At 34.8% G+C, this 12,669-nt stretch overlaps 1 protein-coding gene across 3 annotated transcripts in view; it reads right to left on the bottom strand.

Moving 5' to 3' along the window:
• The window catches only part of CPED1 (cadherin like and PC-esterase domain containing 1), a 268,942-nt gene that overhangs the window by 132,884 nt on the left and 123,389 nt on the right, over window positions 1-12,669 (bottom strand). For all 3 annotated transcript variants that reach the window (XM_030308305.1, XM_030308304.1, XM_030308306.1), the window contains 6 exons: window positions 10,716-10,858; window positions 9,861-9,933; window positions 8,348-8,515; window positions 6,984-7,088; window positions 5,188-5,357; window positions 907-977 (listed from right to left, as the gene is read on the bottom strand). In XM_030308305.1, coding sequence (XP_030164165.1) covers window positions 907-977; window positions 5,188-5,357; window positions 6,984-7,088; window positions 8,348-8,515; window positions 9,861-9,933; window positions 10,716-10,858 — 730 coding nt within the window. The remainder of the gene's footprint in view (window positions 1-906; window positions 978-5,187; window positions 5,358-6,983; window positions 7,089-8,347; window positions 8,516-9,860; window positions 9,934-10,715; window positions 10,859-12,669) is intronic.

Here is a 12,669-nt window from a genome sequence, read left to right as displayed (position 1 = left end):
GGACAGAGAGAGACAGAGCATGAACAGGGGAGGGGCAGAGAGAGAGGGAGACACAGAATCGGAAACAGGCTCCAGGCTCCGAGCCATCAGCCCAGAGCCCGACACGGGGCTCGAACTCACGGACCGCGAGATCGTGACCTGGCTGAAGTCGGGCGCTTAACCGACTGCGCCACCCAGGCGCCCCTTCATCTTTTATTCTTAAAGTTAGAAACATTTTCTTTTTGTATGACAAAAAGCTCAGATGTTCTTTAGAAGGAAAAAATTAGAACATAAAGATAAGTCCAGGAGAGAAAATTACAATCACCATTAGTTTTCCCTGAGGCCCAAGTTGCTTGTAGCCAATCTTTCATTTAATGATATACCATAAACATCTTTCATGTCATAAATAACTCTTCTGCAATATTGGAATGGCTTTATCATATTTTGTTGGAAATCTATAACTTAATTTATTTATCCAATCCAGTATTATTACAGAAGTAATTGTATTATAAGTAATTTTAGAAGTAACTGTAGAAAATAGAAGTTTCTATTTTTTTATTTATTAATAACTCATGTAACTAAACTTCTGTGTACATTCTTAATTATTTGCTTAAATTGAATATCTAGGAGTGAAATTTCTGTGATGCAAGAATAACTTCTAAGGATTTTCTTATATGTTGTTATGGTCCTTAAGGGAGGTTGCTCAGTTTAACTAGCACACGTAGCATGAGAATGCTTACTTCCCTACACTTTCCCCAGCTCTATTATCTTTAAGAGGCAAAATCGTTTCAAATTTGAAGGCAAATCGTATTTCCTAGTTTAACTTCCATTTTTTATTGCTAACGAAGCGAAACACTTTCTTATGTATTTTTTGAGCCACGCAATACTTATTTTCATGTTGGAATCAGCGAGACCATATCTTTTTACCTTTTTTATTTTCAATTGCATCAAATGGCACTTGTGGTTTTTCAATGTTCTCATCCTCTGTGAAAGAAGCCCTGCAAATGCAATGCCAAACAAATCTAGATCAATGAAATGAACACAATTCGTGGAAATTACATTGAACACACTATTTTTTTTTTTTTTTTTTTGTCCTGTGTGGGCACAGATATTTTGATGAACACAAAGAAACACTTTCTGGATTTCACTCCTCAAAGCTGGCAATCTCGCCTCAAGTGAGGTGGGTGGAAATCTCATCATCTCCAATCAGCAGAAGTACATTTGAAGAAAACCAGGGCAAAAAGTCACTCTTCAGTCCAAAAGTGAGCGATCTCTGATAGCCTGGGTCCAACAGAAGTGAATTTGGGAACACACATTCTTACTGGAATTTGTTTGGAAAAAATTACACAGTCTTGAAGTGAGAAGCTTGGAGCCCTGAGACATAGACTCAGGAGAACATGCATATAACCTAAGAAACAGAAGCGTACTATGCAGAAAATGACCTATGTCTTCCTGCATCTTCTATCCTTAAACACTAACTACGCTTAACAGTAAGGGTTAGTTCTATCTAGTGTGTTTGCCTCGGTTTTCTGTTGTATAACTAGATGCCTAGCCAGATACCCCTCTAAATCCTCAAGTTTGGTACCAAATAATCTAAACTGCAGCAGAAAAATTGCTGGTCCTGATGATGGAGACTACTTTCCCGGGCTGAGCTGTGATTCTCCATTTCTCCTGCAGCAGAACAGAGATAACAGCCCTGGCCTTACTTCACAGGGATGAGAATGAAATCAAATGCCCTGTGTTAAATTACATTTTATAAATATTTATTGTCCCAGATATTGTGCTGGGCACTGTGGTAGAGAAGAGATGAATAAGGCATATTCAGTTCCTTCAAAATACAAACATCAGCAAATTACGAAGAATCAGGGAATTAAAAGTATTGCAAATGTTGGAAGGTGTGATAATTTTATTTCAGTTTACTTTGTAAAGGTGTTTTTTTTTTCCCTTGGTACATACAGTGAAGTAATTAGGGGTGAAAAATAATAATGTCTAGGACTTACTTTAAAATATTTCCTTCCTCCCAAGGAATGAAGAAACATAAAGCAAGCGTGGGGTTAGATATGTTTAGTTGAAGGTTGACTGAGTGCCAGGCCAAATTAAAAAAAAAAAAAATAGCTCTGAATTCATAGAAGCAAAAACTCTAAGTGAAGCTCATAAAAGATACAACCCTGAAATGCACGTACACTGAATTAGTATCTTAATGGGATGAGATGCTTTGTATGTTAAAGCATCCTGCAGTGATTCCTTATGCAATTTTGTGAATAAATTATTTGTTTTAAAAATGTGGATTTTTCATGGAAAGTGTATGATGATAGCAAAGTAACTGTATTTCTAGTAAAGTGAGAATTAACAGATAGTACACAAATATTGATAGTAAGCAACATTTTCACTTTGCTCAGATTTACACTAATTCTGTTGGGACCTCTGGATTCTAAGCCTCAGGGCGCACACATAAATAATTATCACTTTTTCTAACTCTTGCTTTTCTGACTTTATCTCTTCTCACCTTGTTGCTCTAAGCAAATGATCTTTATTTGAAAGGAAGCGTGAGGGGTGCCTGGGTGGCTTAGTCGCTCAAGCATCCGACTCTTGATTTTGGCTCAGGTCATAATCTCATGGTTTGTGAGATCAAGCCCCACACCAGCCCTGCACTGATAGCATGGAGCCTGCTTGGGATTCTCTCTCTTCCCCTCTCTGCCCCTCCCCTGCTGGCGCATGTGTATGTGCTGTTCTCTCTCTCTCTTTCAAAATAATAAATAATCTTTAAAAAAAGGAATCATGAAGTCATTAATCCCTACAGGTAGCATAGGTATGTAAAACTGGCCAGAAGTAGAAAAAGCTGGAGGTGACTATTGTGAAGATAAGAACAATGACAAATGACTACACCTGACCTCCCTTCTGCAGGATGAACTGGAATAAAGACTGGACCGTGGACATGAGGCCAGGGTCCTAATCTCTCCTCTATTTCTCTTACCTGTGTGGCTTGAACAAACGATCCACCTTTTCATCCTGGTTTCCTTGTCTGGAAAATATGTATAATATGCATCCTCCTTGTAATACAGCATGGATGATAATTACATATACATATGCTCCCAGGTAAATTTGAAGATAATTAGAATTGAGTTTTATTTCTTGAAGTGTTCTCAGGTGATTTACCTAATTGCTTTTTGATAAAGATCTGAAGTTTAATTTCTGTGTTTAAGTTAGATAAATCTTTTGAACTTGTCTTACTTTTCCTATAAAAGAAAGAAAAATATTTCCTCTACTGTAGATCCTAAAGTGACCTTTGGATAGCAGAGAAACATGAAAAGTCAATATTAATATTTATTAGCTACTTGCCCTGCAGCATACAAGACACCATGTGGTACGTGGAAATTATCTTATTCAATTCTTGTAAAATAATATGTGGTAGGTAGTATAATCCATATTTTATAGATGTGGAGATTGAGTCTCAGAGGGGTCAAAACTTTAGCTGCTGTAATTAATAAACTCTAGGGTTGGGATATTTGAATCCATGTCTGTCTGATTCAAAAAAGCCCTGACTCTTTCTACACTGATCACTTTCAACACTGACCACTAATACATTCCTTTATTTAAAGGGAATCAGTTAGGGTTAGGGTTAGGGTTAGGGTTAGGGTTAGGGTTAGGGTTAGGGTTAGGGTTAGCGTTAGGGTTACAGTTAAATTTAAGATAAGCCCCTTACTTAACCTTACACTACATGTGACTCTTGAGAAAAACTTGCTGAGAAACAAATTTTCCAATGCTTGCATATCTCAAGGGAATTTAGTCAAAGTTAAAAACAGTAGCTAAATCAAGTTTGCTCCTCCCAACTGATAATGATGAATGAGACAGACTTGGATTCCTTGAGTGAGTGCAAAGAACAGAGAAACAGGCACTGAGCTCTATTATTTAAAACCTACTTTTCAAACAAACAAATAAACTTCCTGTTTGGCTTACTACTTCGGGCATTTAGGGAATAAGGCCAACTTCATAACGTTATGACAATTAAAGTGAGTTCTGATCCTGAGTAATGTGCTAAGAATTCATCAAATATATGAGTATTTACATTTTTTAATTAAGAAAAAATTATTGTGGATCTGCTTTCATTATCTCCTGAGGTAGAGGGAAAGGAAGCAGCACTCAGGAGAACCAAAGCCATTCCTTCCTGAGGGTAACTGCAAGAGACATAAGTGGTTATAGCCTGGCCATTTCATCTTTCATCTCTCTAGGAGGTTTTAGGTTTGCTTCTGTTTTCCTGGCAGTAGAAAAGTCAAATATTCCCTGAATTCCATCCTATAAAAGAAAAGCAGACTTAGCCAGTGTGTTAGGCACTGTCCATTTTCAATAATTACAGGAGATGTTAATGTGTTCACCTGGCCTATCCTTTCTTCCATCTGCTCATTACTACCTTTCATTAGAATGAAAGTGGAAGGGGGAGGCCAAATGTTTCCCTCTGAGATTCTACCTTCTTTTTTTTCTTTAATTTTTCAATGGTTATTTATTTTTGAGAGAGAGAGAGAGAGAGAGCGAGAGAGAGCGCGCAGTGGAGGCGCAGAGAGAAAGGGAGACACAGAACTAAAGCAAGCTCCAGGCTCTGCACTGTCAGCACAGAGCCTGACGTGGGGGTGTGAGTATGTGACCTGAGCCGACGTCGGATACTCAACCGACTGAGGCACCCAGGCTTCCCGAGATTCGATCTTCTAAAAAAAAAAGAAAAGTTCTACTCTTCTGGCAGGGACAGACATATTTATAAATTTGGATACATTCTGCCCACTTTAAAGCCATGCCTCAAAAACTCTTTAAATAAATGTTCACACCATCTTGGGCTCCACGCTGACTGATGGTTCATTAAAAAAAAAAAAAAAAAAAAAAGAAAAGAAAAAAGTCACCCAAGTCTTTCCGTCTGATACGCCTGTAATTCAAGGATATATATCACAGAATGAAACAAATTTGAAGGTTTTCATTTTAAACATTACTCTTTAGAGTCAAGTCCTGTTGGTTTGAAAAACTGTTGGATGTGTTCTTATTACAGTGTTTGAAGACCACTAGAATTGTTATGGTTTCAAGGCTTTACAGAAGCTTATTTTCCAGAGCACAAATTTTTGGACACATTTCTTTTTGTTGCTTTCCTTAATGCAGGCAAAATCTTTTGAAATCAATCTTCAGAGAATTTTTGGATTGCACAATTCAAATTTGTGGCTATCTTACCATTCCAGTGGGTGTAGCTGTGCGTTTTTATTCAGGAGCTGAAATTGTTCAAATACATTTAAAAGAGACCAGTACTGAGTCAGGACTGAACCAGGTTGTCCTATAGGATTTGCCATATCATAAAATTCACGCATCAAAGACTGAATCCCAGGAGCAGTAGATGGGAAGAGCTGAAAAGAAACAGTCAAAATGAGAATATCTGAATAAGTTATGGAAAATAATTTAAAAGGTGTTATTACTAGAAAAGTCTTTGTATTTTATTCAGCTGTTTTTAAAAATCAGATATTTATTTAAAATCCATTGGTCAGTATCATAATATAATTTTCTGTGCAGTTGTCAAGGTAAATGTCACTTTTTATAAGGAACAAATTTTGTTGATCATATTTCTAAATAGGATGAGTTTTCTTTCTCTTTTCATTGAACGGAAATGGACGTCTCCTTCCTAAAGATATCTGAGAACAGGTGGATGACAGACTGAGTCAGGCTGTAGGAAGAATGAGGAGAAATTGCTTTGGATTACAAGTGAACTTTGTCAGGGTGAGAGATATTAATCCTACAAAAAAAAATCTAGTCATCCTCTTTTGACACCGAGAGTCAGGAAATTAGGATTTGCTCTTTCTCCTGCGAAATAATTCTGTAGTCTGTGCTGAGTGATGTTCACTACATTCACAATATCTTAAATTATGAATTCCTGAAGAATGAGACCTCTTTCTTTATATTTGTAGAGTTTTGATCCAACTGTCACAAATGTAGTATGGGTATGTTTAAATTAATTAAAATAATCTACCAATTAAATTATCTTTGGGGCAAAAGCTTACTTTGAATCCTCTAAAATATGAGTCTATTTTGATGAGCAATGATTGTTGTATGTAAGTGATGAATCATTAAATTCTACTCCTGAAACTAATATTGCACTGTATGTTAACTAGAATTTAAAGAAAAATTTGGAAAAAATAAAATGAGTCCAAATTATAAAAACAAGTGCCAAACATTCACTAATTAACTTAGTAAATTAGTTATAACTCAGATAAGTATAATGTGAATACATGTCTTTTTAAGTAAAAAATAAATGTTGATGCATACAGATTAATAACAAACTATCAGTGGACTTTTAAAAATGCTGTTTTAAAAAGATGTTTTGTATAAACAAACCTTAGGTAGAAAAATATAAATCCATTGTAGTCTACCTAGACAAGTGACAGAACTAGAGAAAAAGCAAGTACTGAATGTATATGTACTAAATTATCTTGATATTGACCAATACATTAACAGAACCCAAAGAAATGCACAGAAAAGACAATAAAATGTCATTGATTTTTTTAGGCTGAAACCAGTAATGGTTATCATAACTATTTACATTTTCTTTCTTTGAGGTTTGCTATAGAGTTGCAACAAATTAAGATTTAGGTAGTTTTCTAAGATGTGGTCATATTCCGTAATATTTGATTTTACACGAACAAAAAGGGCACAATGAGCAGAAAGAAATTTTTGTCAAACATAAATGTCCCAAAGCTAAAAGCAAAACTTCTCTAGAAAAACGTGGACATTTTTCCTTAAGAACTGCCATATGCCGATCTCATATCCTTTAGCTTGAATAAGCCATGTATTATTTGCAAAGTCCTAAAGAAAATGGATTCTGCTCATTTTAATATTTAGATCTCTGAAGAGAAGAAAGAAGCTTACAAAGGTTTCTGGTTCTTAACGAAATATCTTCATCAAGTGAAAATCAAATAGCTTATGGCTGATCTACTATAATCTCAGTGATCATGAGGAATCAAATGTCACTTTTGTTTTACCAGTTGGAATGGCCCCAAACTCCCAAGTTCCTTTATGAAAGTCATAATTGAGTGCATCTCCTCTAAAGACAGGCATTGATTTGGTTCCTTTTGATAGTTTTCGTCCTATAATGGGGGAGGGGAACAAATCTTAAGCAATTGTTACCAAGTCAAACCATGTTTAGCCCAATTGCTTCCCACTTTATACACCAAAGTTTGAACTCTACAAACAGCTGAGCTAATTAATGCTAAATAATACATAGTAGCTTCAGCTTGTCACAACAGTGTCTGACTCTAAGAAAATTTCATATTTGATAAAGAGATGCTGAATGAAATTGCTCAATAGCGCTTTGGTAGTAAGCCTGGGGAGATGAGCCCTATAGGGTAGACGGTGTGTGACAATTTGGGAACGCAGGAAGAGCCCTCTTCAGCCCTCAAAGTACCAGAGATCAGAGCAGCAAATGAACATGTGAATCTCTTCCAAATTACAGTTTTGGAGTTTGTGGATTCTGATAAATGGTCCCCCTGCCCCATTTTCCCCTCACATCTATTTTTTTCCTGATGCATCCCAGAGAGGAGAAGTTGCAAATATTTTCCATTCCTTCTGGGTGAAGTGGTTCTAACGGTTTTAATGACAATCTACTCACTAGTGAAGGAAAATAGGGAACTAGAAGGAGAATTAATAAAATCTCAGGGAAACAGCAGTCTGTAAAGTTATGTTCTATCTCTCACAAACAACTCTCCACAGAGCAAGAACGTTGTTTGTGAGAATTTCCATGTTCTACTCTGCCAAGTTTTCTGAATACAGGTTTTAAAACAGAAAGACGTATAGAGAATAATGCTGTACTTAGTAATCTGTACAGATTTTTTGATCCATCAAGAAAAGTTATATTAACATGTCATTTAAAAATTAACCAATGCTACTACGAAGCACTACATCCTAATCATCAGAAATCTAAGCAAAGATGTTAACCAGATGTGAATTCTTTAAAAATTAGTATTATAACTCCAGTGCCTTGGTGTCAATCTAGAGCACTTACTGCTATTCTAGACTGGCTCCAAAAAGTTCTCTTATTCTCTCTATTCCTCTTAAAGAATTCTAAATAACATAGAATATGTATTATTCATAATATCCACAAACATTCCTTAGGAATTAGGAATTGCCTTATTTTAACCCATAACTGCATCAGAATCAGTCACTCATACTTAGTTGACGTAAAATAATATTAGTCTTTAGGCCAGAAAAATATTAAGAGATGTAATATAATGGATACCAATTAGTTTCAAATGAATTATCAATTTGCTTAACTGCACAATAAAGAAAATGGCACCTTCCAAAGAATGACTTGAAAGAAATATTTGTCACTACAAGAATATGCACTTACCTTAAAAACACCTGATATATAAAGTCCCTGAAATATCTCAGAAAACATGGGAAGTGAAGATTCATTAGAGAAGAGAAAATTGAAAGTATCTTGTAAAAGGAATTCTTCTGTGTTTTGGTCCTCAAAATCCGTATTATCACCATCTTGAAAATTTAAATGCTCATGCACCTGTGGAAGAGTAAAAGCACAGCAAATATTTTTCATTGACTTTTATATTAATGCAGTGGAATCACTTGTAAGACATGATTCATTCCTGTTGGATTGTAGATCAGAACTGACATCTAGTGGCCTTTTTGGAGGTCAACAGTTTTATAAAATATAAGAAATGTTCTTTTGAAGATACAATTTTTATAAGAAAATTAATGGATTATAAAGTCACTTAAGTTTATTTTGAAACTCTTTACTGTTAGAATTCGTGTCCGTGAAAGATAATAAGTAACAGTTCTGAACAATAAATTTTAAAGAACACACTAAGATGTGTGCAAGATAATGAATAATTTAAAATGTAGATTCATGAAGTTTCAAAATTTTATGAATGAGTCTTTGAGCTATTAAACTAAATGTCTGAGCCACATATAATATAATCACTCCCCTTGTACAATAGTTTGAAACACAGTCAATGCAATATGAAGTTGAAATCTGATTGCTCATAATTTTATTTTGCTCCTCTTCCCTTCTTCCTACTCCATACCCCAAAATAAAGCTTTCTGTAGACTTATTCAATGTTTTTAAATCTTCTTGCCACAAAGGGATATTTTAGATGAGAAATATGTAGGAGATGATCTGAATGAGTTCATTTAATTTGAAAGGAAGCAAAAGAATCAGGGTATATAAAAAACACTCTTCAATTTACACATATTTTATACTAGGAAAAAAACCATATATTTGAAAAATTCCCATGGCTTTTTAATCAAAATATAGGCCAATTTAAAACTAAATACCTAGGGGCACCTGGGTGGCTCAGTCCGTTGAGCATCTGATTTCCACTCAGGTTATGATCTCAGGGTTCATGACTTGGAGCCCTTCACTGGGCTCTGTACTGACAGCACAGAGTCTTCTCTGTCTCCTTCTTTCTCTGCCCCTCGCCCACTCACTCACTCTCCTTCTCAAAAACAAACATTAAAAAAAATAAAACTAAATATCTATATGTAAAGAATAAGAGTTATATATATAAACCTAAGGGAATCAGCTGGGTAACTGCTATTTTCTATTACCCAAATGTCTACCACTTTATTTCATAAACAGTGACTGAACCATAGAAAAATCTGTGCCTGTTCCACAGTGAGGCATAGTAGGGACTGGACCTCAAATCATAGATTCTCCATACATTAGTTAATTTCTGAACTACAGTAAAATATAAGCCTGTAGTGACTTTAATACAAGTTGCTATTTATTGGTTGGTTACTATGAATGCAAACAACGCGTGCACACACACATACACACACACACACACACGCACATAGATCATTCAGCATAAGGCGGGAAGCTCACAGAAAGCCTTTGGCATACGCACCTGGAGCACAACAGGGTACCTGAAATTGTAGTAACCAATATCAAAAGTTAAAAGTTGAAAACATAATCTGCATCTGAAATAAAAACACAAGGTAATATAAAAATATATTCTATTTGCTACATTTACTCTACCATTTGATGCATTATTAACAGTTACTACAGTTAAATTTCAAGGTATGTATTAATTAAAGAGAGCAGTGGCTTGCATAATATGGAATTACATGCAACCTATTTTTAAATTGGAATTTGTTTTGTTCCTTATAGAAAATACAAATATAACGCATTAAACAATGAGTTTAATAATGCATTAAACATATGAGTTTACTTCATGAAAATGCAAATATGGAGAAGGAAACTCTCCTACTCCTACACACTGGGCATTCTTATTCACATAGGAAGCATGATAAAGCTTAATTGAGCCACCTCCTTTTTGTTGACATTGTAAATTTAACTTTTTTTTTTCTAGAAAAAGGGCATTAAATTACGTTGAAGTAGGCTGTAACATGAAAATAGTAGCTATTGACTATTGTTAATAAGGGCCATAAGTAAAATTACACCTAGTCAATTCAAAGTGCATATGATAGAAATACCTAAGCTTAAAAAGGAGATACAATTAAAATCCACTTAAATAATGTGTGCTTATTTCTTGTCACTATTATCTAGACACTAACAAGTCTGTAACATGCTTTGAAGTGTAGGATCTACAAATATGGAAAGATGCTTGCAAGTCCATATTTATATACTGACATAACATTTTCCAAATAAGCACCTACTTGTAATAATTAAGATATATTTTCACTAATAATTTTTATATTGGGTTTTTAAATTTTTTTTTAATGTTAAATTTTGTTTTTACCTATTGAAGGCCTTTGGTCCCAGAGTAGATGTTTCACTGAATACTTCAGCTGCTAGGAGGAGTTTGCTAATTGCTTCCTTCATATTATCAAAAGCCTGAAGAGGTGAACTGGCTGTCAGGAATGTCTCAAAAAATGTTTGCAACTGTGAACAAAGTAAAGGGTTAACTATTGAGTCAAAAATCTCAGTTTGTCTGTCATTTCCAAGGTGACCAGTTTGAAAGATTCTGTTAGGTTATATCTTCCTGTCATGTTCAAAAAAACTCCTTAAATAGGAAAGTTTGGTAACCTATATATAATATATATGTATAGGGTGTGTATATACATACGCATATATCTTACATATAATATACTGAAAGTGTATATAATATACTAAAAGTATGTTATAAATGAATATTATGTATATAATATTCAATGTCTATTATGTACATAATATGCAATATGTATAGATTATACACATTTAAAAAAAATTTTTAAGGGGAGCCTGGCTGGCTCAGTCGGTTGAGTGTCTGACTTAGGCTCAGGTCATGATCTCGCAGTCTATGAGTTCGAGCCCCGCATCGGGCTCTGTGCTGACAGCTCAGAGCCTGGAGCCTGCTTCGGATTCTGTGTCTCCCTCTCTCTCTGCCTCTCCCCCGCTCATGCTCTGTCTCTCTCTCTCTCAAAAAATTTTATTTAATTATTAAGCCTTTCAACTGAATATAGGATGCACTACATCTTATAATTTAAATTACTTTAGCATTTTGCTTCCCTTTCCCTCATTTCACAGCATCTAATCATTGAAAGTGAAAAGGAATTATTAACAAGAACTTGTGATCAGAACTTACAGGTTTAATTTGTGACTCTACAAACTAGATGACCTTGGACTGACAACTCACTTTGGATTTCTGTGTTCTCTTTAAAATGGGTGAATACTACCAACAAGAGAGCTGTCAATACAAATCGGAAGAAAGTGTACTTGAAAGCCACTGTAAGGTATGAAATCCAAATCCAAGCTTTTTAGTATTGTCACTTTTCTGTATCTATCAGAACAAAAATAACTGCATGAAAGTTGCTTTTTCACAGCATCTTGCTATGGGAGACCTAGCCAACTAATGAAGAATCTAAGAGAGTCTCAGTCTCCTCTTAACGTTTTCGTTTAAGGAACGTTTCATGTGGATAGAAAAGATAGGGCAGTATTACAAAAAGGAGAATAAAGCTCAGGCTTATGTTTTCTTAGAAATACCATTGTTCATGTTGTAAACAGCCATTTTTATTTGCTTAAGTATTAAAACAATCACAATAACAAAACTACCTCTTGAAGATGCTTAACATCAAAGTTCAAGTCAAAATTTTTAAAAAGCATAAAACAAACTTCATATTGGGTTGTACACTTTCTTTGGATAAACATAATCTCTCAAAGATGAAGAACAAAAAATATTTTTTGAAAAAACATGCAGCAGGTATCCTCTTCATGTTTTTGGAAGAACAGACTAGATCGCTCTGAGCTGCGTAAGACTACAAAGTGAAAAACTTTTGTTGCTATGATAATGAAGGACAGATAAGCAACCTGAGGGAAATGGTAAATGTATCTTTAAAAATACACAAGTAAAATCCCCCAAGTGAAACAAATCCTGACTTCATAAACTTTTACCAGCTGAAACACAGAAACCTAATGAGATGTGCATTTTCAGACTCTATGGACACAACATTAGCATTTGGCAATTGGGATGTTTTGCCATTTCACTAAGGAAAATAAATGTAATAATTGTATGATCAAAAGAAAACAAATTAATACGAACACTAAAAATGTTAACACCCTTGAGTCAAAACAGAGTAATATTGTTTTTCCAAATAAAAAGAACTCCTATTTCACTCAGTTCAGCATGATTATGTAGAGAGGGTTACTGATTGTATTATTGCATTTTTTATTTTAATGTTTCCCGAATATCACAAAGGTCAAGGTTAATAATTTAA

Source organism: Lynx canadensis, chromosome A2 (assembly GCF_007474595.2).
Source record: "Lynx canadensis isolate LIC74 chromosome A2, mLynCan4.pri.v2, whole genome shotgun sequence".
NCBI lineage: Eukaryota > Metazoa > Chordata > Mammalia > Carnivora > Felidae > Lynx > Lynx canadensis.
The sequence above is the reverse complement of the archived record's forward strand: the minus strand, read 5'-3'. Positions and strand labels throughout refer to the sequence as shown.